General features: G+C 50.3%; 1 protein-coding gene across 1 annotated transcript in view; it reads right to left on the bottom strand.

The window, feature by feature from the left end:
* Positions 1-20,271, bottom strand: part of LOC140392867 (alpha-2-macroglobulin-like) — a 525,178-nt gene extending 504,907 nt beyond the window's left edge. The window contains exons 1-5 of the mRNA XM_072478610.1: positions 20,171-20,271; positions 15,838-16,021; positions 12,675-12,843; positions 6,335-6,387; positions 5,242-5,262 (exon numbers count right to left, since the gene is read on the bottom strand). Coding sequence (XP_072334711.1) covers positions 5,242-5,262; positions 6,335-6,387; positions 12,675-12,843; positions 15,838-16,021; positions 20,171-20,226 — 483 coding nt within the window. The 5' untranslated portion in view covers positions 20,227-20,271. The remainder of the gene's footprint in view (positions 1-5,241; positions 5,263-6,334; positions 6,388-12,674; positions 12,844-15,837; positions 16,022-20,170) is intronic.
* Between the last annotated feature and the right edge of the window lie 7,355 nt (positions 20,272-27,626).

The following is a 27,626-nucleotide window of genomic DNA, read 5'->3' as shown; positions in this document are numbered from 1 at the left end:
GCAGTCGACCTGTAGGTGGCGCACAGTATTGTTCAGTCGCAGGCAGGCACTGTTCTAAGTTGATTAAAGCCACGGTTTACTTTTACTCTTGTCTCGAGTGAATTGATGGTCACATCAGTATTAAAGTGCATCAAGATACACAAATCTCCGGCCACACGAGAGGTGCCTGAAGGTTGGAGGGTAGCAAATGTTGTGCCTTTGTTTAAGAAGGGCTGTAGGGATAAGCCCGGGAACTAACGACCGGTGAGTCTTCCTTCTGTAGTGGGTAAATTATTAGAAGGTATTCTGAGGAACAGGATCTACAGGCATTTAGACAAGCAAGGGCTAATCAGGGAAAGTCAGCATGGCTTTGTAAGGGGAGAGTTATATCGCACGATTTTGATTGAGTTTTTTAAAGAGGTAACCAAGAAGATAGATGAGGGTAGTGCGGTCGACGATGTCTTGCACGGTCTTTTTCAAGGCCTTTGACAAGGTACCGCATGGTAGGTTGTTGCAAAAGGTTAAATCTCACGGAATCCAGGGCGAGGTAGCCAATTGGATACAAAATTGGCTTGGCGACTGAAGCCAAAGGGTGGTTGTGGAGGGTTGTCTTTCAAACTGGAGGCCTGTGACCAATGGTGTGCCTCAGGGATCGGTGCTGGGCCCACTGTTATTTGTGATATATCTCAATGATTTGGATGAGAATGTAGGAGGCATGGTTAGTAAGTTTTCAGGTGACACCAAGGTTGGTGGCATAGTGGATAGTGAAGAAGGTTATATAAGATTGCAACAGCATCTTGACCAATTGGGCCAGTGGGTCGATGAATGGCAGATGGAGTTTAATTTTATAAATGTGAGGTGATGCATTTTGGTAGATCAAATCAGGGCAGGACCTATTCAATTAATGGTAGGAAGTTGGGGAGAGTTACAGAACAAAGATCTAAGAATACAGGTTCATAGCTCCTTGAAAGTGGAGTCGCAGGTGGACAGGGTGGTGAAGAAGGCATTCAGCATGCTAGGTTTTATTGGTCAAAATATTGAATACAGAAGTTGGGAAGTCTTGTTGAAGTTGTACAAGACATTGGTAAGACCACACATGGAATACTGTGTTCAGTTCTGGTCACCCTATTATAGGAAGGATATTGTTAAACTAGAAAGAGTGCAGAAGAGATTTACGAGGATGCTACCAGGACTTGATGGTCTGAGTTATAAGGAGAGGCTGGATAGGCTGGGACTTTTTTCCCTGGAGCGTAGAAGGCTTAGGGGTGATCTTATAGAGGTCTATAAAATAATGAGGAGCATAGATAAGGTAGATAGTCAGCATCTTTTTCCAAAGGTAGAGGAGTCTAAAACTAGAGGGCATAGGTTTAAGGTGCCAGGAGAGAGATACAAAAGAGACCAGAGGGGAAATTTCTACACACAGAGGGTGAGCATCTGGAACGGGCTGCCCGAGGCAGTGTAGAGGCAGGTAAAATGTTGTCCTTTAAAAAGCAGTTGGACAGTTACATGGGCAGGGTGGGTATAGAAGGTTATGGGCCAAATGCAGGCAAGTGGGACTAGCTTAGTGATAGAAACTGGCAGCATGGACCAGCTGGGCCGGTGGGCCTGTTTCCATGCTGCAAACATATATGACTCTATACAACTATCCACTACGACGACTATCTCCAGACTCCTCAAGATAAGAGTCAACTTTGTTCTGAGGCCTGAGAGTGCTGGAGAGTCTTTTTTCGGCAAGTGAGGGTCGCTGTGTCGGAGGGAGGAATGGAATCGGGAGTTGGGGTGGGGAGGGAGCGGAGGCGTCATAAACACCTGGTGCAGGCTGCAAGCCCCGACAGGAGCCTGGAGGTCCCGTGCTTTCGGTTCCAGGGCCTTTTCCTGGGAACAGGCCCCAGTAAACGACCGCCATCTTGTTTCGGCGGGCAGCGAAGCGCATGCACGGATTCGGCCAGACGAGTGGGCGGGCCCTCAGTGTCCCAGTGACCCGGATGGTGACAACAATCCAAATAAAACAGCTGGAGGACATTCCACTGAGCTGACTGGGTGGCCTTTCGGTCAGATGATTCAAATTAGAGCAAAATACTGTGGATGCTGGAAATCGGAAGTAAAGACATAAAAATGTGGACAAATGTTCAGGTCTGTCAGCTTCTGTGGAGAGAAACAGTTAATGTTTGGAATTTAAATTATCACAGTCGCAGGGAATGAGCATGTGGAGGGGAGGTTGGGGAAAGTAGATTGTGAGTGAGCAGGGATAGTTGGAGTGAGTGAGGAAGGAGGTCTGAAGACAGGAACCTGTGAGTGAGATGGGGAGGGGGGTTGAGAGAAAGGCTTCTGACTGAGTTGGGGGTGGGCAGCACGGTAGCATAGTGGTTAGCATAATTGCTTCACAGCTCCAGGGTCCCAGGTTCGATTCCCGGCTTGGGTCACTGTCTGTGCGGAGTCTGCACGTTCTCCCCGTGTGTGCGTGGGTTTCCTCCGGGTGCTCCGGTTTCCTCCCACAGTCCAAAGATGTCCAGGTTAGGTGGATTGGCCATGCTACAATTGCTCTTAGTGTCCAAAATTGCCCTTAGTGTTGGGTGGGGTTGCTGGGATATGGGGATAGGGTGGGGGTGTGGGCTTGGGTAGGGTGCTCTTTCCAAGAGCCAGTGCAGACTCGATGGGCTGAATGGCCTCCTTCTGCACTGTAAATTCTATGAAGTGGTTGTTCTCTACTGCCACCTGCTGGTTGGAGTTCATATTCATTATTACTTACATGATTGCTTATGCAAATCATCACAACTGTCTGTGCAGAGTCTGCACGTTCTCCCTGTGTCTGCGTGGCTTTCCTCCGGGTGCTCCGGTTTCCTCCCACAAGTCCCGAAAGACGTGTTCGTTAAGTGAATTTGACATCCTTAATTTCCCTCAGTGTACCCGAACAGGCGCTGTAGTGTGGCGACTGGGGTTTTTACACAGTAACTTCATTGCAGTGTCAATGTAAACCTACTGTGATGTGGCGATGCCAGCGTTGGACTATGTTTGTTCCAAACACTAGTTTTCGGTGCATTGTTCCTTGAAGGAGCAGTGCTCCGAAAGCTAGTGTTTGAAACAAACCTGTTGGACTTTAACCTGGTGTTGTAAGTCTTCTTACTAAACCTACTGTGACACTAATAAAGATTATTATTATTTTGTCTCTTGATTTCTTTCTCTCTTTTACTCTCAATCTCGCTCCTCGCCTTTTTTCCCTCTCCCTTCCTTCCTCACACTCCATTTTATCTCTCTCTTTCTCGCTCACTCTCCCTATTTTTTCTTTCGCTCTCCCCATCTCCCTCCCTTGTTCTCCCTGTTTTTTTCTCTCCCCTTATTTCTCTCTTTCTCCCTCACCATTCATCGCCATACCTCTTCTTTTTGCCCTCTCCCCACTTTCTTGCACTTCATTTTTCTCTCTACTTAGCTCTCTCTTTTCACTCTGTGTTTCTCACTCTTTCTCCCTCTCTTGTACTTCTTGTTTGTCTCTCTTTATTTTTCTCTCTTTCGCTCCTCCCCTTTGCTCTCGCTCCCTTTCTCGTTCTCCGTTTTTTACTCTCTCTTGCTCTCACTCTCTCTCGCACTCTCCATTTCTCTCTCATTCGCTCTCACTGTCCATATTTTTCTCCCTCTCACTCTCTCCCTCTTACCTTCTCTCCCTTCTCACATTGCTAGTCAGCAATTCTAAGTCCCCCCTTGGACTGACATGTGGCGAGTAACATTCGCGCCACACAAGTGCCAGACAATGACAACAAGAGAGGATCTAACCATCTCCCCTTGATATTCAATGGCATTACTGTGGCTAAATCCGCCACCATCAACATCCTGGGAGTTACCACTGACCAGAAACTGAGCTGGGAACAGTTAGAGGCTGGGAATTCTGCGGAGAGTAACTCACCTCTTGACACACCCCTCCAAGCCTGTCCATCATCTACAAGCACAAGTCAGGGGTGTGATGGGATACTCTCCACTTGCCTGGATGAATGCAGCTCCCCAACAATGTTCGAGACGCTCAACACCATTCAGGAGAAACTGACCACAAACATTCACTCCCTCCAGCACTGAAGCACAGTGGCAGCCGTGTGTACTGTCCACGAGATGCACTGCAGCCAATCACCAAGGTTCCTTCGACAGCGCCTGCCAAGCCCATGACCGCACCATCTAGAAGGACAAGGGGCAGCAGACACTAGGAGACACAACCACCTGGAATTTCCCCACCGAGTCACTCACCATCCTGATTTGGAAATTTGGCCATTCTTTCAGTGTCGCTGGATCAGGATCCTTGGAGCTCGCTCCCAAACAGCACTGTGGGTGTACCTACACCACACAGACTGCAGCGCGTTCAACATGATGGGTAATAAATGCTGGGCCTGGCCCAGCGACACCCTCATCCCTGGTATAATTTTTTTTTAAAAACAGGCTTATTTGACCATTTTAAGAAGGACTGTCGGTCACCGTGCAGAAGGTCTGGAGTCACTTGTAGGCCAGACCAGGTAAGGACCACAGATTTTCTTCCCTAAAGGAGATCAGTGAACCAGATGGGTTTTTACAACCATTGATGGTTGTTTCACCATTACTCAGATTAGCGCTATATTCCAGATGTTGCCAATCAAATTTGAATTTGACAAGATTTAACTTCAAGCCTCCAGAGCAACACTAATCTAATACACGACATTAACACAGAGCCAGCATCTCCCTGTCACCCACACCTTGAATGCAGCCTGGATCATTCCAGGTGTGGGTGCGCGCGTGCTGTGCGCGCGTGCTGTGCGCGCGCGAGCAAGCTTTGCGCACGAGCACGGGCAGGTGGGTCCGTGGGCGCGCGCGCAACCGCACATGTGATATGTGCGCGGGTCAGTGGCTGTGTCAGGGGAGCCTCGACCACCCCCCCCCCCTCCCCCCCAATGTCAGGGGAGCCTCGACCACACCCCCACCCCCCCCCCCCCCCCCCCCAATGTCAGGGGAGCCTCGACCACACCCCCCCCCCCCAATGTCAGGGGAGCCTCGATCACCCCACCCCCCCCAATGTCAGGGGAGCCTCGACCACCCCCCCCCCCCCAATGTCAGGGGAGCCTCGATCACCCCCCCCCCCCCCAATGTCAGGGGAGCCTCGACCACCCCCCCCCCCCCAATGTCAGGGGAGCCTCGATCACCCCCCCCCCCAATTTCAGGGGAGCCTCGATCACCCCCCCCCAATGTCAGCTGGCTCGAGGGGTTGACTTGAGTTGATGTTGGGGTGCTGAGTTGGAGATTTGTACTCACCCACACTGTGACGAGAGGATACTGTAAAAGAGAGAGAGAGAGAACAGGAGCAAGGATTACTGAGGAAGATCATTAACCGTCCAAGGGAGGGAGGGAGGGGAGGGGAGGGGGGGGGAGGGGGGGGGGGGGGTGGGAGGGGAGGGGGGGGGGGTGGGGTGGGAGGGGAGGGAGAGGGGTGAGGAGGGAGGGGGGGGAGGGGATGGGGAAAGGGAAGGCGGAAAGAGGAAGCGGGTGAAGGGGAGGGGGGGTGAATGGGGATGGTGGTGGGGAGGTGAGGGATTTGAAGGAAAGGGGGGATGAAGGGGGAGGGGGGAAAGGAGGTGGGTAGAGGCAGGGGGAGGTAGGTAGGGGTGAAGGGGAGACGTGGGGGTGTGAAGAGAAGGGGAGGTGGGGTGAATGGGGATGGTGGTGGGGAGGTGAGGGATTTGAAGGAAAGGGGCGATGGGGAGGGGGAAGGGGTGGATGAAGGGGAGCGGGGTTGAGGTGGTGGAGGGTGGTTGGTGGAAAGGATGGGGTGGGTGAAAGGAAGGGGGACGGTGTGGGTGATGGAAAGGCGGAGGGTGGGGGCAGGTGGTGGGTGACAAGAAGGGTGGAGGGGAGGAGAAGTGAAAGGGGTGGTGGGAGTGAATGAGGGGGTTGGGGGAGTGAAAGGGTGTGATGGGGGAGAGTGAAAGCGGGTGGTGGGGGGAGTGAAACATGGGGTGGGGAGGAGAATTAAGGAGGAGAAAAAGAGTCCAATAGAAAGAGAGCCACAGAGAGAGACAGACACATACAGAGAGAGAGACTGAAAGACCAAAAGATAGCGAGAGAGAATGAGACAGGGGACAGACTGAAAGGCGGAGAGAGATAGAGGGAGGGAGAAAGAGTGAGAATGACAAAAAGTTAATGAGGAAAAATATGGGAATAAAACAGGAAAAGATGGATGGAGAAATAGATTTACGGATGAAAGGACAGGCGGATGGAGGGATGGACAGATGGATGGATGGAGGTAGTGATTGAAGGAGAGTTGGAGGGATGGATGGGCTGATGGATGGATGCAGGGAGAGATGAAGTGGCAAATGGAGGGAGAGATGAATGGACGGATGGATCTCACCTCTTCCTGAACAGGGATGAAATTTTCATTCAACGTCACAATCCTGAATTTCACTGAAAGACAAGGAAAAGATGCACGGTAAGATCCTGAGACCTCAGACCACTGACACACATCCCAATCCCGCACTGACCTGCTAGAGGTCTCAGTCCATCAGCCCAGAGTTTTCACAGTGAAATTTCATCCTCTGGGACCTGAGCTCAACCCTAATCCCAGATAGGGGGAGCCAAGGATACTATAAGAATAGGAGAGGCCATTCAGCCCCTTTCCAACCTGTTACACAGGAACAGGAGGAGGCCCATTCAGCCCCTCTCGAGCCAGTTACACAGGAACAGGTGGTAGTTCATTCAGCCTTCCCACCTATTTTTGTGGCAACCACAAACTTGGCAATAGTACATTCAATTCCCTTGTCCAAGTCATTAATATATACTGTAAATAATTGTGGATCGAGCGCACAGATCGCTAATGAGGAAGCCCCAGGGGAATGAGCCACCGATGGTGGAGCGGCTGCACCGGTTCCTGGACAAGGAGCGAATTATGAGGTGGGCCAGGCAGGTGAGGCTCTGCACCTGGAGGGCAGTGAAATTCGAGTGTACCAGGACCTGGGTGCAGAATTGCCCAAGAGGAGAGTGAGTTTCAATAGGGTCAAGGCAGCCCTCTACAAGAAGGGGGTGAAGTTTGGACTACTCTACCTGGCACATCTGTGGGTGACCTACGAAGGCCGGGAATTGTACTTTGGATCAGCGGAGGAAGCAGTAGAGTTTGTCAGAGGCAATGGACTGGCTGGAGAAGGTGGACTTTGAACTTTGGTGGAGATGCTGTGATGATGTTGCTGTTAACTTATGTTTGGGGCCATTTCTTTTTATTTTGTCCTTTGTTAAGGGATGGGGGGTTGGTCTTTGGGAAGGGGTTGTTTTTGGTTTGTTTGCATTAATGTTCGAGCGAGGGGGCTGGGGAATCAGCGGGGGGGGGGGGTGGGGGGGGTAGGATGCTAGGCGCTATGGGCGGGGGCCGCCAGGCTAGCTAGGCAGGCTAGTTCACAGAAGCACAATGGGGGGGGGGTGAGTGGAAGATCAGTGGGGGGATGGGGGCAAGGGTTGTTGCTGGGGGCTCTGAGGGGGGGGGGGGAGTACTGCTGACAGGAGTAGGGCTTTTAAAGTGTAAGGGGAGGAGGATCGATGATGGTGGGCGCCCGAGGACGGGACTGGGGAGGTACAGGGCACGGGCCGGAGGCTGGCCCAAGAGTTTAGTGGGCAGCACGGAAGAATAGTGGACAGCACAATTGCTTCACAGCTCCAGGGTCCCAGGTTCGATTCCCGGCTTGGGTCGCTGTCTGTCTGGAGTCTGCACGTTCTCCCCGTGTCTGCGTGGGTTTCCTCCGGTTTCCTCCCACAGTCCAAAGATGTGCAGGTTAGGTGGATGCTAAATTGCCCTTAGATGCTAAATTGCCCTTAGTGTCCAAAATTGCCCTTAGTGTTGGGTGGGGTTACTGGGTTATGGGGATAGGGTGGGGGTGTGGGCTTGGGTAGGGTGCTCTTTCCAAGAGCCGGTGCAGACTCGATGGGCCGAATGGCCTCCTTCTGCACTGTAAATTCAATGAAGGTGGCTATGGTTGATCGGCAGGGTGCCCCCCGACCAGGCTGGTCACTTCGAACGTGTGAAGATTGAATGGGCCAGTCACGAGAGACATACCTGAAGGTGGGGGACCGGATTAAGCTGAGGAAGGGATGGGTTGGGCAAGAGTTTCATTCAAGATTGGATTTTAAAATGAGGGGGGGTGGCGATTTTGATCAATAAGCGGGTGGCGTTCGAGGTGGGATATATAGTGGAGGACTCTGGGGGGCAGGTACGTTATGGGAAGCGGGACATTGGAGGGGATTTAGCTGGTGGTTTTAGTCAAGATCTATGCCCTGAACTGGGATGACGTAGAATTTATGAGGCAGGTGCTGGGGAAGATTCCAGACCTGGACTCTCATCGGCCGATTATGGGGGGGTCTTTAATACGGTCCTGGATCTGAGACTGGACCGGTCGAGGTTGGGGAGGGGTCAGCTACAGCTAAGGAGCTTCGGGGGTTTATGGAGCACATGGGCGGTGGGAGGGGGGTGGATTTGTGGAGGTTTGGGAGGCTGAGGGCGCTAGAATTTCCGTTTTACTCCCATGTGCACAAGGTGTAGTCACAAATAGATTTCTTCATATTGGATAAGACGTTGTTGGCATGGGTGGTGGATATTGAATATTCGGCAATAGTGGTGTCGGACCATGCCCCGCACTGGCTGGATTTATGAGTGAGGAAGGAGGGATTGCCTGCGTCCGCAATGGAGGCTAGATGTGGGACTGTTAGTGGAGGAAGAGGTGTGTGAGCGGGTGAGGAAGGCCATCCGGGGGTATGTTGAGATTAACGACAGGGGGAGGTTTCGGCAGGTACACTTTGGGAGGCACTGAAAGCAGTGGTCAGGGGGGAGTATATTTTGATTTGGGCAGACAGGGAGAAGGCGGAGTGGGTGGAGATAGAAAGGCTGGTGGAGGAAATCCTGCAGGTCGATGGGAGATACATTTTGAGGACATTAACAGTGCGGTAGATAACGGGGAGCCAATGGATGTGGTATATCTGGATTTCCAGAAAGCCTTTGACAAGGTGCCACAAGAAAGGTTGTTGCATAAGATAAAGATGCATGGCATTAGGGGGAAAGTAGTAGCATGGATAGAGGATTGGTTAATTAATAGAAAGCAAAGAGTGGGGATTAATGGGTGTTTCTCTGGTTGGCAATCAGTAGCTAGTGGTGTCCCTCAGGGATCAGTGTTGGGCCCACAACTGTTCACAATTTACATAGATGATTTGGAGTTGGGGACCAAGGGCAATGTGTCCAAGTTTGCAGACGACACTAAGATAAGTGGTAAAGCAAAAAGTGCAGAGGATACTGGAAGTCTGCAGAGGGATTTGGATAGGCTAAGTGAATGGGCTAGGGTCTGGCAGGTGGAATACAATGTTGACAAATGTGAGGTTATCCATTTTGGTAGGAATAACAGCAAAAGGGATTATTATGTAAATGACAAAATATTAAAACATGCTGCTGTGCAGAGAGACCTGGGTGTGCTAGTGCATGAGTCGCAAAAAGTTGGTTTTCAGGTGCAACAGGTGATTAAGAAGGCAAATGGAATTTTGTCCTTCATTGCTAGAGGGATGGAGTTTAAGACTAGGGAGGTTCTGCTGCAATTGTATAAGGTGTTAGTGAGGCCACACCTGGAGTATTGTGTTCAGTTTTGGTCTCCTTACTTGAGAAAGGACGTACTGGCACTGGAGGGTGTGCAGAGGAGATTCACTAGGTTAATCCCAGAGCTGAAGAGGTTGAATTACGAGGAGAGGTTGAGTAGACTGGGACTGTACTCGTTGGAATTTAGAAGGATGAGGGGGGATCTTATAGAAACATATAAGATTATGAAGGGAATAGATAGGATAGATGCGGGCAGGTTGTTTCCACTGGCGGGTGAAAGCAGAACTAGGGGGCATAGCCTCAAAATAAGGGGAAGTAGATTTAGGACTGAGTTTAGGAGGAACTTCTTCACCCAAAGAGTTGTGAATCTATGGAATTCCTTGCCCAGTGAAGCAGTAGAGGCTCCTTCATTAAATGTTTTTAAGATAAAGATAGATAGTTTTTTGAAGAATAAAGGGATTAAGGGTTATGGTGTTCGAGCCGGAAAGTGGAGCTGAGTCCACAAAAGATCAGCCATGATCTCATTGAATGGTGGAGCAGGCTCGAGGGGCCAGATGGCCTACTCCTGCTCCTAGTTCTTATGTTCTTATACGCAGAGACCCTGGAGGAAGGGCTGTTAAAGGAATGCCAGAGACCGCAAATGGAATTTGGGTTGTTAACCATGGGTAAGACGAGTGGGCAGTTGAGAAGTGTGAGTGGGTCAGTCAGTGTATGAGTATGGATAGAAAGCGAGCAGGATGTTAGCGCACCAGTTGAGGAAACAGGAGGCAGCGAGAGAAATTGGGAAAGTGAAGGACACAGGAGGGAACATGGTCTTGGACACGGCGGGGGTTAATGGGGTTTAGGGAGTTTTATAGCAAATTGTATAAGTCGGAACCCCCAGCCGGGGAAGAGGGGATGAGGAGATTTCTGGGAGGGTTGGAAATCCCGAAGGTTGATGAGGAGCTTGGGGGGCCCCAATTGGGTTGTAGAAGTGATAGAGGGGATGGAGGCGATGCAATCGGGTAAGGCCCCGGGACAGGATGGGTACCCGGTGGAATTTTATAAGAAATGCTCGGGGGTGTTGGGACTGCTGTTGGTAAGGGCCTTCAATGAAGCAAAGGAGATGGGAGTGCTCCCCCCGACGTCACAGGCATTGATCTCCCTCATTTTAAAACGGGATAAGGATCTGGAAAATTGTGGGTCGTATAGGCCGATCTCCCTGTTAAATGTGGATGCCAAATTACTGGCGAAGATCCTGGCCACAAGGATGGAGGACTACGTCCCAGGGGTAATAGGGGAGGACCAGACAGGGTTGGTTAAGGGGCGGCACCTGGCGCCCAACGTTATGAGGTTGCTGAATGTAATTATGATGCCTCCAGAAGGGCGGGGGGCTGAGGTGGTGGTGGCCATGGTTGCAGAGGAGGCCTTTGATCAGGTGGAGTGGGAAAACTTATGGGAGGTCTTGGAGCGGTTTGGGTTTGGGCAGGGATTTGTAGATTGGGTTCAGTTGCTATACCAGGCACCGGTGGAGAGTTTGCCGACGAATTGGGTGAGATTGGATGACTTTGGGTTGTACCGGGGATGAGGCAGGGTTGTCCACTTTCCCCACTGTTTGCCTTGGCTATAGATCCATTGGCATTGAAAGCACCAAGGGTCTAGCAGGGGATAGTTTGGGGGAGGGTAGAACACATCGTCTTGCTCTACACGGACAATCTGCTTCTGTACATACCGGACCCGCTGGGGAGAATTGGAGGGATTATTGGGATATTAGAGGAATTCGGCCGATTTTCAGGATACAAATTGAATAGGGATAAGAGTGAGGTCCTTGCGATCCAGGCGAGGGGGCAGGAGAAGAGGCTGAGTGAGATGCCGTTCAAGGGGGTGGGAGGGAGCATTCGAAGGTGATGGTGGCATTGTTTATGTAAGTCATGTTGGCTGGGGTTTGTGCCCAGGGAGTTTGTTGGTTATATTGTTGTATTTTTGCTTATGTTGAAATTTGATGTTTAAAATTGTTAAAATTATAAATGCCTCAATAAATATTTCTAAAATAAAGATTATTAATAAAAGATTATTAAACTGACTGGCCTTTGGTTACCTGTTTTTTGTTCCTCTCCCTTTTTGAGTACATTGGCAGTTTTCCAATCCTTCGGGACTTTACCAGAATTTAAGGATTCTGAGAAGTTACTACCAGTGCATCTAGTATTTCTAGAACTGCTTCCTTTAATGTCCTGGGATACAGCCCATCAGGTCTAGGGGACCTATTGGCCTTTAGCCCCATTAGTTTCCCCCCATAGTTTTTTCCTAGTGATTGTTACTGTATTTATTTCCGTCCCCCTTCTGCCTCTTGATTATTTCGCATTTTTGAAACGTTATTAGTGTCTTTGTTTAAAAAAAAATTTAGAGTACCCAATTATTTTTTTCCACTTAAGGGGCAATTTAGTGTGGTCAATCCACCTGACCTACACATCTTTGGGTTGTGGGGGTGAAACGCATTCAGACATGAGGAGAATGTGCCAAACTCCACACAGACAGTGACCCAGTGTTTTAGATAAAGGATCTGGATCGGCGCAGGCTTGGAGGGCCGAAGGGCATGTTCCTGTGCTGTAATTTTTCTTTGTTCTTAGTTCTTTGTTCAGGGTCGGGATTCGAACCCGGGTCCTCAGCGAAGTAGGCAGCAGTGCTAACCACTGTGCCACATGCCGCACTTTATTAGTGAAGACTGATGCAAGGTATTTGTTTAACATCTCTGCCATTTCCTGGTTCCCCACGATTATTTCCCCAGTCTCATTCTCTCAGGCCCTATGTTCACTTTTGCCTCTCTCTTTGTATATATTTAAATATGCTCTCACTGTCCATTTTTATATTACTTGCTAGTTTATCCTTTATCTTCTCCCTCTTTATTACTTTTTGGACATCCTTTGTTCGGTTGTAAACCTTCCCAATCTTCTGGCTTATCACTAATCTTTGTCACCTTACATGTTTTTTTTCTTTAAGTTTATACTATCTTTCACTTCATTGGTTAACCGTGGTTAATTTATAGCCTTCCTAGAATCTTTCTTCCCACCGGGATGTATCGTTGTTGGGAATCGATTTTCCTAAGCATCTGCTATTGCTGACGAACCGTGATTTCTGCTAAACTGAACCTCACCTGTCTGACCAGGGTTATAAACAGTTTTGTCAGTCTGGATGAATGTCAGTGAATCGTATCTCTTCAAAACCACCGTCTTAGTCTCATTGATGGAGACGGTTTCTCCTGATCTTCTCACGGTGACGGCTATGAGGGTTTCATTGTCCAAGCCCATGACTTCATTGCCAACCTGAACAGAAAGACAACAGAGATCAGCTCGATGTACAAGTGGGAGGACTGTTACACAGGAATAGGAGGAGGCCTTTCAATCCCTCTCCAGCCTGTTGCACAGGAACAGGAGGAAGCTGGGCGCAATTCTCCCATCGGGAGACTAAGTGCCGACGCCGGAATGAAAACCGGAGTGTTTCACTCCGGTGTCGAAGGCTGTTCCCAGCCCCCTATTCTCCCGCCCCTGGGGGGCTAGGAGCGGCGCCGCGTCATTTATGCATGCCGGGCCTTGGCGCTGCGTAAATGACGCGACCGGCGCCGCGTAAATGACGTCACGACGCATGCGCGGTTGCCGTCCTCCCTGCGGCCGCCCCGCATGAAGATGTCGGATGGATCTTGCGGGGCAGCTGAGGAAAGGAGTCCTCCTTCAGAGAGGCCTGCCCGGTCCGGTGCAGGAAGCCCCCTCGCCCCCCCCCCCCCCACCCCCCCACCCCCCCCACAGGCCCCCCCCCCCCCCCAGCGTTCCTGTGCTGTTCCCGCCGGCAGCGACTAGGTGTGGATGGCGCCGGCAGGAACCTGTCGTGTTGGGCAGGCCGCTCGGCCCATCCATGCCGGAGAATCGCCGCTTGCCCATTACCAACAGCAAGCGCCGATTCTCCCAGCGGCCAGCCGTGATATGCGCTGCGCCGGTTTGGGGGGAGTGGGAGAATCGCGTGCAGGCGTCGGGGCGATGTGGCGGGACTCGCGTGGTGCCCGGGCGATTCTCCCACCCGGCGTGGAGGGGAGAATTCTGCCCCCTATTCTAGCCCCTCTTGAGCAAGTTACATAGGAACAGGAGGAGGCCATTCAGTCTCTCTCCAGCCTGTTACACAGGAACTGAAGGAGGCCATTCAGCCCCTCTCCAGTCTGTTACATAGGAACATGAGGAAGTCCCTGTGAAGTTAATTTGATTTCAGCTTGGTGTGATGATGTCTTTGCTGGGGTAGCTAAGTTATGAGGCATTTTGCAGGAAAAGCAGATCAGTGGAGCTCTAGCAGAAGCTATGACCAGAAGTCAAGCACTTTGCTCTCTGCAATTCAGCCTGCAGACAGAAGAGCAGTGTAGTTGGAAACCAGCTGAAACAGCTTCTGAAGCAATACAGCCAGAGTTTCTGCATGGTTCTGACAGGAGTCGGATTGTTTCTTTGAAGCAATGTCAAGAGAGTATTTTACACGGATTGAGAGCTGAGATGTTTTTTTTGTTGTTTGAGTGGGAAGAAAGAGAACAGTGAAGGGGCAAAATATTCACTATTAATTAGAATTGTTTAAAGGGTGATTGTAAGTTATTTTCAGGTGTGATGTTAAGATATTTTAATAATGCGTTCCTAGTAATTTTGTTATATTTCTCTTGTTGCCGCAAAGAGACAAGAAGGAGAAGTGCCACGCTCTCGGTTCTTCTAAAATGGGGTTTATCAGGAGATGTTGCTCTTAGGGTACAAGTTGGTGAACTAAAATCCTGGAAAAACATTCTGCTAACATTGCAACAGTTCACGTGTTGTTCCTCCAGAAGACTCTCGAAATTGACTCCAAAACACTTTCAAACTAAGCAAGCACTCCACTGTTTTAACAAGGAATCCAACTCCAGGATTTCTAACTCTCCCTTCATGTTTCCTTCATCTTAAATGCTTTTACACAAACTCCGAGGTCACCAATTTTCATGATTATTTCAAAGAATGTCTCACAGACTGGAATAAGTTTTCACAACCTTGGTCCTACTGTAGATATCTTACTGGCCCCCCACAATCCAATGCCTCTTCAAATTTCTGTGACTTTGCTGAACAGTATTGTATTGTGCACGGTAGCACAAGTAGATAGCACTGTGGCTTCACAGCGCCAGGGTCCCAGGTTCCATACCCCGCTGGGCCACTGTCTGTACAGAGTCTGCACATTCTCCCCGTATCTGTGTGGGTTTCCTCCGGGTGCTCAGGTTTCCTCCCACAGTCCAAAGATGTGGTTAGGTGGATTGGCCATGATAAATTGCCCTTAGTGACCAAAAAGGTTAGGAGGGGTTATTGGGTTACGGATTTAGGGTGGAAGTGAGGGCTTAAGTGGGTCGGTGCAGACTTGAAGGGCTGAATGGCTTCCTTCTGCACTGTAAGTTCTGTGTTCTATATTCCGGTTTCCCTGACCTTCAACTTCTGACGTCTTGGAAACTTCTCTTCATTTCTTTTATATCCTCAACTAGCTGTCCTTAAAATCTCTGCACTTGCTTTCTGAACCATTCTGCTAATGTATGGATTTGTTTCTTTAAAAGCTGAAAGGGACATTCCCTCTCCAGCTTCCTGTATCTGACTTACAAATTCAGCTAAAACGCAATATCAAAAACTTTCCTATCCTGGTTGCTCAAACACTTTTCCCTTCTCCAAGTTTCCTTTACTTTTCATGCCATAACGGTCTCTAAGCACAAGAGAAACACAGATTTAACTGACCACAGACCCAAATGTGCAAACAACTTTGTCTAACATGAATTCACTAGTTTTAATCTTATGATAATATAATAATCGCCTATTGTAAGAAGTAGGCTTCAATGAAGTTACTGTGAGAAGCCCCTAGTCACCACATTCTGGTGCCTGCTCGGCGAGGCAGGTACGGGAATTGAACCCACGCTGCTAGTTATTCTGCATGACAAGCCAGCTGTTTAGCCCACTGTGCGAAACCAGCCCCATACTTACACCCAGTTAAATCAACACTTTATTTCCAATATTTAACAATACTAATACAGCTCATGTAAAACTACCTCTTCAATCCTACCAATGGGCTCTACTGAAGACTGTGTTTGAGGGAACATAACCACGAGTCCCGAGTACAGCACCAGGAGGATGAGGGGAAGGAGAAAATGGACAGTGAGGAGAGGAAATTCTGAGAAAGAGCAGAGTGTGGGAGGTATGTGGATGGGGAGAGAGAGAGAGAGACAGGATAAAGGGTACACTGCGCAGGAGACACAGGCCCATGAAATGGTCAAGGTATCAGAGACTTACGGTGAAGTTGAAGCAATGATATCCTGTATTGGCCAGGAGCTCCTGCTGGAAGAGAGTAGTGTTGGTCACTTCACTCTCAATGGTCAGTGTGAGGGGAGAGGACTCAGTGGCTGACAGGATCAGAACACAAACATTCTCCAGTGTATCTGTGCGTAACTCGGCAGGAATCAGAACCACATAGTGACTGGAAACAAAGGAGACACAATGTCAACAGAGGAATGGATCATGGAAAACAACCTACACCCCAAAACGGTGAGAATGATCCACACCCCCACCCTGTCCCAAACTGAGAGAATGATCCACACACCCTGTCCCAAACTGAGAGAATGATCCACACACCCTGTCCCAAACTGAGAGAATGATCCACACACCCTGTCCCAAACTGAGAGAATGATCCACACACCCTGTCCCAAACTGAGAGAATGATCCACACACCCTGTCCCAAACTGAGAGAATGATCCACACCCCCTGTCCCAAACTGTCAGAATGATCCACACACCCTGTCGCAAACTGAGAGAATGATCCACACACCCAGTCCCAAACGGAGAGAATGATCCACACCCCCTGTCCCAAACTGAGAGAATGATCCACACCCCCTGTCCCAAACTGAGAGAATGATCCACACCCCCTGTCCCAAACTGAGAGAATGATCCACACCCCCTGTCCCAAACTGTGAGAATGATCCACATCCCCGTCCCCAACTGTGAGAATGATCCACACCCCCACCGTGTCCCAAACTGTGAGAATGATCCACATACCCTGTCCCAAACTGTAAGAATGATCCACATCCCCTGTCCCAAACTGTGAGAATGATCCGCATCCCCCGTCCCAAACTGTGAGAATGGTCCACATCCCCCGTCCCAAACTGTGAGAATGATCCACACCCCCTGTCCCAAACTGTGAGAATGATCCACATCCACTGTCCCCAACTGTGAGAATGATCCACATCCCCTGTCCCAAACTGTGAGAATGATCCACACCCACTGTCCCAAACTGAGAGAATGATCCACATCCCCTGTCCCAAACTGTGAGAATGATCCACACCCCTGTCCCAAACTGAGTGAATGATCCACACCCACTGCCCCCAACTGTGAGAATGATCCACATCCCCTGTCCCCAGACAGTGAGAATGATCCACACCCCCTGTCCCAAACTGTGAGAATGATCCACATCCCCTGTCCCCAGACAGTGAGGATGATCCACACCCCCTGTCCCAAACTGTGAGAATGATCCACACCCACTGTCCCAAACTGTGAGAATGATCCACATACCCTGTCCCCAAACTGTGAAAATGATCCACATCCCCTGTCCCAAACTGTGAGAATGATGCACACCCCCTGTCCCAAACTGCGAGAATGATCCACATCCCCTGTCCCAAACTGTGAGAATGATCCACACCCTCTGTCCCAAACTGTGAGAATGATCCACACCCACTGTCCCAAACTGAGAGAATTATCCACATCCCCTGTCCCAATCTGTGAGAATGATCCACACCCCTGTCCCAAACTGAGAGAATGATCCACACCCACTGTCCCAAACTGTGAGAATGATCCACACCCCCTGTCCAAACTGTGAGAATTATCCACACCCTGTCCCCAACTGTGAGAATGATCCACATCCCCCTGTCCCAAACTGAGAGAATGATCCACACCCTGTCCCAAACTGTGAGAATGATCCACACCACCTGTCCCAAACTGTGAGAACGATCCACATCCCCCTGTCCCAAACTGTGAGAACGATCCACATCCCCCTGTCCCAAACTGTGAGAATGATCCACATCCACTGTCCCAAACTGTGAGAATGATCCACACCACCTGTCCCAAACTGTGAGAATGATCCACATTCCCCTGTCCCAAACTATGAGAATGATACACATCCCCTGTCCCAAACTGTGAGAATGATCCACACCCCCTGTCCCAAACTGTGAGAATGATCCACATCCCCTGTCCCAAACTGTGAGAATGATCCACGCTCCCTGTCCCAAACTGAGAATGATCCACATCCCGTCCCCAAACTGTGAGAATGATACACATTCTCTGTCCCCAAACTGTGAGAATGATCCACATTCTCTGTCCCCAAACTGTGAGAATGATCCACATCCCCTGTCCCAAACTGTGAGAATGATCCACACCCCCTGTCCCAAACTGTGAGAATGATCCACATCCCTGACCAAACTGTGAGAATGATCCACACCCCCTGTCCCAAACTGTGAGAATAATCCACATCCCTTGTCCCAAACTGTGAGAATGATCCACACCCCATGTCCCAAACTGTGAGAATGATCCTTACCCCCTGTCCCAAACTGTGAGAATGATTCACATCCCCTGTCCCAAACTGTGAGAACGATCCACATCCCCTGTCCCCAAACAGTGAGAATGATCCACATCCCCTGTCCCAAACTGTGAGAATGATCCACATCCCTGACCAAACTGTGAAAATGATCCACACCCCCTGTCCCCAACTGTGAGAATGATCCACAACCCCTGTCCCAAACTATGAGAATGATCCACATCACCTGTCCCAAACTGTGAGAATGATTCACATCCCCTGTCCCAAACTGTGAGAATGATCCACACCCCCTGACCAAACTGTGAGAATGATCCACACCCCATGTCCCAAACTGTGAGAATGATCAACACCCCCTGTCCCAAACTATGAGAATGAGACACATTCCCTGTCCCAAACTGTGAGAATGAGACACATTCCCTGTCCCAAACTGTGAGAATGAGACACATTCGCTGCCCCAAACTGAGAATGATCCACATCCCCTCTCCCAAACTGTGAGAATGATCCACATCCCCCTGTCCCAAACTGTGAGAATGATCCACATCCCCCTGTCCCAAACTGTGAGAATGATCCACATCCTCTGTCCCAAACTGTGAGAATGATCCACACCACCTGTCCCAAACTGTGAGAATGATCCACATTCCCCTGTCCCAAACTGTGAGAATGATCCACACCCCCACCCCGTCCCAAACTGTGAGAATGATCCACACCCCCTGTCCCAAACTGTGAGAATGATCCACATCCCCTGTCCCAAACTGTGAGAATGAACCACGCTCCCTGTCCCAAACTGAGAATGATCCACATCCCGTCCCCAAACTGTGAGAATGATACACACCGCTGTCCCAAACTGTGAGAATGATCCACATTCTCTGTCCCCAAACTGTGAGAATGATCCACATCCCCTGTCCCAAACTGTGAGAATGATCCACACCCCCTGACCCAAACTGTGAGAATGATCCACACCCAGTGTCCCAAACTGTGAGAATGATCCACATCCCCTGTCCCAAACTGTGAGAATGATCCACACCCCCTGTCCCAAACTGTGAGAATGATCCACATCCCCTGTCCCAAACTGTGAGAATGATCCACACCCCCTGTCCCAAACTGTGAGAATGATCCACACCCCCTGTCCCAAACTGTGAGAATGATCCACATCCCCTGTCCCAAACTGTGAGAATGATCCACACCCCCTGTCCCAAACTGTGAGAATGATCCACACCCCCTGTCCCCAAACTGTGAGAATGATCCACATCCCCCGTCCCAAACTGAGAGAATGATCCACACCCCCTGTCCCAAACTGTGAGAATAATCCACATCCCTTGTCCCAAACTGTGAGAATGTTCCACACCCCATGTCCCAAACTGTGACAATGATCCTTACCCCCTGTCCCAAACTGTGAGAATGATCCACATCCCCTGTCCCCAAACAGTGAGAATGATCCACATCCCTGACCAAACTGTGAGAATGATCCACACCCCCTGTCCCCAACTGTGAGAATGATCCACACCCCCTGTCCCAAACTATGAGAATGATCCACATCACCTGTCCCAAACTGTGAGAATGATTCACATCCCCTGTCCCAAACTGTGAGAATGATCCACACCCCCTGACCAAACTGTGAGAATGGTCCACATCCCCTGTCCCAAACTGTGAGAATGATCCACATCCCTGACCCAAACTGTGAGAATGATCCACACGTCCCAAACTGTGAAAATGAGTCGCACCCTTCAGTACTGATCCTCTGACAGTGCGGCACTCCCGCAGTGCTGACCCTCTGACAGTGCACCTCTCCCTCAGTACAGATACTCTGACAGTGCGGCACTCCCACAGTACTGACCCTCTCACAGTGCAGTTTTCCCTCTGTACTGAGCCCCTGATTGCGTGGCATCCCCTCAGTACTGACCCTCTAATGGTGTTGCACTCCCTCAGTATGACCCTCTGACAGTGCGACATTCTCTCTCTCTCTCTCTAGTCTCTCTCACTCTCATCCCCACTCTCCCTGCCTCTCTCCCTCTCTCTTCCCACTTACTCCATACCCAGTACTCACCCTCTTGCTCTCACTGCTGTGAGCATGAGGCAGACGAGAATTCCCCAAGCCTGCATGTTGCTGCTCCCTCTCGCTCACCCCCCGACAGACTGAGCATTTAAACCACTGAACACCCCCTGTTGTAGCAGTTTGACAAGGTTACTGGACAATAGTTCAACATCAGCTCTGAGCCCACTCAGTAAACACTAACATCCTCCTGTTTACAGATTTCAAACTCAGGTCACTGTTTAACTTACAACAGCAGGTTAAAGTCCAACAGGTTTGTTTCAAATCACTAGTTTTCGGAGTACTGCTCCTTCCTCAGGTGAATGAAGAGGTATGTTGAGGTATGTTCCAGAAACATATACATAGACAAAGTCATAGACATGCAAGAATGCTTAGAATGCGAGCATTTGCAGTTAATTCAGTCTTTACAGATACAGAGATAGGGGTAACCCCAGGTTAAAGAGGTGTGAATTATCTCAATCCAGGACAGTTGGTAGGATTTTGCAAGCCCATGCCAGATGGTGGGGGATGAACATAATGCGACATGAATCGAAGGTCCCGAGTGAGGCCGAACTCATGTGTGCGGAACTTGGCTTTAAATTTCTGCTCGATGATTCTGCATTGTCGTGCGCCCTGAAGGCCACTTTGGAGAACGCTTACGCGGAGATCATAGGCTGAATGCCCTTGACTGCTGACGTGTTCCCTGGTGATTGTCGCGCGATGTCCGTTCATCCGTTGTCGCAGCGTCTGCATGGTCTCGCCAATGTACCACGTTTCGGGACATCCTTTCCTGCAGCGTATGAGGTAGACAACGTTGGCAGAGTCGCACGAGTATGTACCGCGTACCTGGTGGGTGGTGTTCTCACGGGTAATGGTGGTATCCATGTCGATGATCTGGCACGTCTTGCAGAGATTGCCATGGCAGGGTTGTGTGGTGTTGTGGTCGCTGCTCTGAAGGCTGGGTAGTTTGCTGCAAACAATGGTTTGTTTGAGGTTGCGTGGTTGTTTGAAGGCAAGTAGTGGGGGTGTGGGGTGACAACAGACCGAGTACCCTTCGTCGTCCAGTCCTACCCCGGAACAGAGAAACTACGATGGGCGGAATTCTCCCCCCCAACGGCGGGGGGGAGAATCGCCAGGGCGCCGCGCGTTAACAGCCACGCCGTCCCAGCACCCGCACGCGATTCTCCCACCCCCACAAAACCGCCGCTGCGAAAATCACGGCTGGCCGCTGGGAGAATCGCCGCTCGCCGTTTGTAACGGGTCAGCGGCGATTCTCCGGCCCGGATGGGCCGAGCGGCCTGCCCAACACGACGGCTTCCCGCCGTCCATACCTGGTCGCTGCTGGCGGGAACAGTGCGGGAACGCTGGGGGGCGGCCTGTGTGGGGGTGGGAGGGGGGATCCTGCACCGGGGGCGGCCTCAAAAGGGGTCTGGCCCGCAATCGGTGCCCACCGATCGGCGGGCCGGCCTCTCTGAAGAAGGACCTCCTTTCCTCTGCCGCCCCGCAAGATCCATCCAACATCTTCTTGCGGGGCGGCCTCGGGGAGGACGGCAATAATGCATGATGGGTTGGTGCCGGCCAACCCGCGCATGCGCTGTTGACGTCATTTACACGGCGCCGGCCGCGTCATTTACGCGGCACCGCTTTTACGCGGTGTTGCTCTTTTTAGCCTTAGTTTATTAGCTCTGATTACGTCACCTTTGCTCACGAGTCGCCAGGTATCTTTTTGATACCGCCACGTGGTTCAAGTTCAAGTTATGATTAATAAGTCAGCACACCGCTTAGTAAGATTAGAATCAACGGTCATTTATTATATACAACAAGCAATGTTTATACACTAATCCTACTATCTATATAATAAACCTATCACTACTGGCCAATACTTAACTTTAGGAAGAGCCCACCAGGTCAGGGAAACGAATGGCTTATCTAATCGGATCTGGCCCGCGGGATTCAAAAGGCTGCTACAGGTCGATGGCTAGCAGTCTTTATCGGATAGCGATCACTGGATTCAAACTTACGGTTGCCGGTTGCTGTTCTTGCGAAGCTCTCGAGCAGGCGAAGAGAAGAGAGAGAGCTCTGAACTTGGCCACTCACTTTATAGGGCCCAGGGGCTTCCAGCCTCCCGGGGCGGCCCTTGACCCTGAGTCCCAAGAGATTGGACTTGTTCCCAATCCCTGGGGTCGATACGTCCAATTGCGAGGCGATTCCCCGTCAGGATTCCACATCCACCGTGTCAATATCCCTCAGGATTCCACATCCACCCTGTGAATATCCCTCAGGATTCCACATCCATCCTGTCAATACCCCTCAGGATTCCACATCCACCGTGTCAATATCCCTCAGGATTCCGCATCCACCCTGTGAATATCCCTCAGGATTCCACATCCATCCTGTCAATACCCCTCAGGATTCCACATCCACACTGTTACTATCCCTCAGGATTCCACATCCACACTGTCACTATCCCTCAGGATTCCACATCAACTCTGTCAATATCCCTCAGGATTCCACATCCATCTGTCAATATCCCTCAGGATTCCACATCCACTCTGTCAATATCCCTCAGGATTCCACATCCATCTGTCAATATCCCTCAGGATTCCACATCCACTCTGTCAATATCCCTCAGGGTTCCACATCCACTCTGTTAATATCCCTCAGGATTCCACATCCATCTGTTCATCTCCCTCAGGATTCCACATCCACCCTGTCAAAATCCCTCAGGAATCCATATCCACTCTGTCAATACCCCTCAGGATTCCTCATCTCCCCTGTCAATACCCCTCAAGATTCCACATCCACCCTGTCAATATCCCTCTGGATTCCACATCCACTCTGTCAATATCCCTCAGGATTCCACATCCACACTGTCACTATCCCTCAGGATTCTACATCCATCTGTCAATATCCCTCAGGATTCCACATCCACTCTGTCAATATCCCTCAGGATTCCACATCCATCTGTCAATATCCCTCAGGATTCCACATCCACTCTGTCAATATCCCTCAGGGTTCCACATCCACTCTGTTAATATCCCTCAGGATTCCACATCCATCTGTTAATATCCCTCAGGATTCCACATCCGCCCTGTCAATATCCCTCAGGATTCCACATCCACTCTGTCAATGTCCCTCAGGATTCCACATCCACTCTGTTAATATCCCTCAGGATTCCACATCCATCTGTCAATATCCCTCAGGATTCCACATCCACTCTGTCAATACTCCTCAGAATTCCACATCCACCCTGTCAATACCCCTCAGGATTCCACATCCACCCTGTCAATACCCCTCAGGATTCCACATCCACACTGTCCCCAAACTGTGAGAATGATCCACATCCCTGACCAAACTGTGAGAATGATCCACATCCCCTGTCCCCAAACCGAGAATGATCCACATCCTCTGTCCCGAAACTAAGAGAATGATCCACATCCTCTGTCCCCAAACTGTGAGAATGATCCACATCCTCTGTCCCCAAACTGTGAGAATGATCCACATCCTCTGTCCCCAAACTGTGAGAATGATCCACGCCCCCTGTCCCAAACTGTGAGAATGATCCACATCCCCTGTCCCAAACTGTGAGAATGATTCACATCCCCTGTCCCAAACTGTGAGAATGATCCACACACCCTGACCAAACTGTGAGAATGATCCACACCCCCTGTGCCCAAACTGTGAGAATGATCCACATCCCCCGTCCCAAACTGTGAGAATGATCCACATCCCCTGTCCCCAAACTGTGAGAATGATCCACATCCCCTATCCCCAAACTGTTAGAATGATCCACACCCCCTGACCAAACTGTGAGAATGATCCACACCCCATGTCCCAAACTGTGAGAATGATCCACACCCCCTGTCCCCAAACTGTGAGAATGATCCACATCCCTGACCAAACTGTGAGAATGATCCTTACCCCCTGTCCCAAACTGTGAGAATGATTCACATCCCCTGTCCCAAACTGTGAGAATGATCCACATCCCCTGTCCCCAAACTGTGAGAATGATCCACATCCCTGACCAAACTGTGAGAATGATCCACACCCCCTGTCCCAAACTGTGAAATGATCCACACCCCCTGTCCCCAAACTGTGAGAATGATCCACATCCCTGACCAAACTGTGAGAATGATCCACACCCCCTGTCCCAAACTGTGAGAATGATCCACGCTCCCTGTCCCAAACTGAGAATGATCCACATCCCGTCCCCAAACTGTGAGAATGATACACATTCTCTGTCCCCAAACTGTGAGAATGATCCACATTCTCTGTCCCCAAACTGTGAGAATGATCCACATCCCCTGTCCCAAACTGTGAGAATGATCCACACCCCCTGTCCCAAACTGTGAGAATGATCCACATCCCTGACCAAACTGTGAGAATGATCCACACCCCCTGTCCCAAACTGTGAGAATAATCCACATCCCTTGTCCCAAACTGTGAGAATGATCCACACCCCATGTCCCAAACTGTGAGAATGATCCTTACCCCCTGTCCCAAACTGTGAGAATGATTCACATCCCCTGTCCCAAACTGTGAGAACGATCCACATCCCCTGTCCCCAAACAGTGAGAATGATCCACATCCCTGACCAAACTGTGAAAATGATCCACACCCCCTGTCCCCAACTGTGAGAATGATCCACAACCCCTGTCCCAAACTATGAGAATGATCCACATCACCTGTCCCAAACTGTGAGAATGATTCACATCCCCTGTCCCAAACTGTGAGAATGATCCACACCCCCTGACCAAACTGTGAGAATGATCCACACCCCATGTCCCAAACTGTGAGAATGATCAACACCCCCTGTCCCAAACTATGAGAATGAGACACATTCCCTGTCCCAAACTGTGAGAATGAGACACATTCCCTGTCCCAAACTGTGAGAATGAGACACATTCGCTGCCCCAAACTGAGAATGATCCACATCCCCTCTCCCAAACTGTGAGAATGATCCACATCCCCCTGTCCCAAACTGTGAGAATGATCCACATCCCCCTGTCCCAAACTGTGAGAATGATCCACATCCTCTGTCCCAAACTGTGAGAATGATCCACACCACCTGTCCCAAACTGTGAGAATGATCCACATTCCCCTGTCCCAAACTGTGAGAATGATCCACACCCCCACCCCGTCCCAAACTGTGAGAATGATCCACACCCCCTGTCCCAAACTGTGAGAATGATCCACATCCCCTGTCCCAAACTGTGAGAATGAACCACGCTCCCTGTCCCAAACTGAGAATGATCCACATCCCGTCCCCAAACTGTGAGAATGATACACACCGCTGTCCCAAACTGTGAGAATGATCCACATTCTCTGTCCCCAAACTGTGAGAATGATCCACATCCCCTGTCCCAAACTGTGAGAATGATCCACACCCCCTGACCCAAACTGTGAGAATGATCCACACCCAGTGTCCCAAACTGTGAGAATGATCCACATCCCCTGTCCCAAACTGTGAGAATGATCCACACCCCCTGTCCCAAACTGTGAGAATGATCCACATCCCCTGTCCCAAACTGTGAGAATGATCCACACCCCCTGTCCCAAACTGTGAGAATGATCCACACCCCCTGTCCCAAACTGTGAGAATGATCCACATCCCCTGTCCCAAACTGTGAGAATGATCCACACCCCCTGTCCCAAACTGTGAGAATGATCCACACCCCCTGTCCCCAAACTGTGAGAATGATCCACATCCCCCGTCCCAAACTGAGAGAATGATCCACACCCCCTGTCCCAAACTGTGAGAATAATCCACATCCCTTGTCCCAAACTGTGAGAATGTTCCACACCCCATGTCCCAAACTGTGACAATGATCCTTACCCCCTGTCCCAAACTGTGAGAATGATCCACATCCCCTGTCCCCAAACAGTGAGAATGATCCACATCCCTGACCAAACTGTGAGAATGATCCACACCCCCTGTCCCCAACTGTGAGAATGATCCACACCCCCTGTCCCAAACTATGAGAATGATCCACATCACCTGTCCCAAACTGTGAGAATGATTCACATCCCCTGTCCCAAACTGTGAGAATGATCCACACCCCCTGACCAAACTGTGAGAATGGTCCACATCCCCTGTCCCAAACTGTGAGAATGATCCACATCCCTGACCCAAACTGTGAGAATGATCCACACGTCCCAAACTGTGAAAATGAGTCGCACCCTTCAGTACTGATCCTCTGACAGTGCGGCACTCCCGCAGTGCTGACCCTCTGACAGTGCACCTCTCCCTCAGTACAGATACTCTGACAGTGCGGCACTCCCACAGTACTGACCCTCTCACAGTGCAGTTTTCCCTCTGTACTGAGCCCCTGATTGCGTGGCATCCCCTCAGTACTGACCCTCTAATGGTGTTGCACTCCCTCAGTATGACCCTCTGACAGTGCGACATTCTCTCTCTCTCTCTCTAGTCTCTCTCACTCTCATCCCCACTCTCCCTGCCTCTCTCCCTCTCTCTTCCCACTTACTCCATACCCAGTACTCACCCTCTTGCTCTCACTGCTGTGAGCATGAGGCAGACGAGAATTCCCCAAGCCTGCATGTTGCTGCTCCCTCTCGCTCACCCCCCGACAGACTGAGCATTTAAACCACTGAACACCCCCTGTTGTAGCAGTTTGACAAGGTTACTGGACAATAGTTCAACATCAGCTCTGAGCCCACTCAGTAAACACTAACATCCTCCTGTTTACAGATTTCAAACTCAGGTCACTGTTTAACTTACAACAGCAGGTTAAAGTCCAACAGGTTTGTTTCAAATCACTAGTTTTCGGAGTACTGCTCCTTCCTCAGGTGAATGAAGAGGTATGTTGAGGTATGTTCCAGAAACATATACATAGACAAAGTCATAGACATGCAAGAATGCTTAGAATGCGAGCATTTGCAGTTAATTCAGTCTTTACAGATACAGAGATAGGGGTAACCCCAGGTTAAAGAGGTGTGAATTATCTCAATCCAGGACAGTTGGTAGGATTTTGCAAGCCCATGCCAGATGGTGGGGGATGAACATAATGCGACATGAATCGAAGGTCCCGAGTGAGGCCGAACTCATGTGTGCGGAACTTGGCTTTAAATTTCTGCTCGATGATTCTGCATTGTCGTGCGCCCTGAAGGCCACTTTGGAGAACGCTTACGCGGAGATCATAGGCTGAATGCCCTTGACTGCTGACGTGTTCCCTGGTGATTGTCGCGCGATGTCCGTTCATCCGTTGTCGCAGCGTCTGCATGGTCTCGCCAATGTACCACGTTTCGGGACATCCTTTCCTGCAGCGTATGAGGTAGACAACGTTGGCAGAGTCGCACGAGTATGTACCGCGTACCTGGTGGGTGGTGTTCTCACGGGTAATGGTGGTATCCATGTCGATGATCTGGCACGTCTTGCAGAGATTGCCATGGCAGGGTTGTGTGGTGTTGTGGTCGCTGCTCTGAAGGCTGGGTAGTTTGCTGCAAACAATGG

The sequence above is a fragment of the Scyliorhinus torazame genome, chromosome 16 (genome assembly GCF_047496885.1).
Source record: "Scyliorhinus torazame isolate Kashiwa2021f chromosome 16, sScyTor2.1, whole genome shotgun sequence".
NCBI classification, from domain to species: domain Eukaryota; kingdom Metazoa; phylum Chordata; class Chondrichthyes; order Carcharhiniformes; family Scyliorhinidae; genus Scyliorhinus; species Scyliorhinus torazame.
This window is presented reverse-complemented; position numbering and strand designations above follow the sequence as displayed.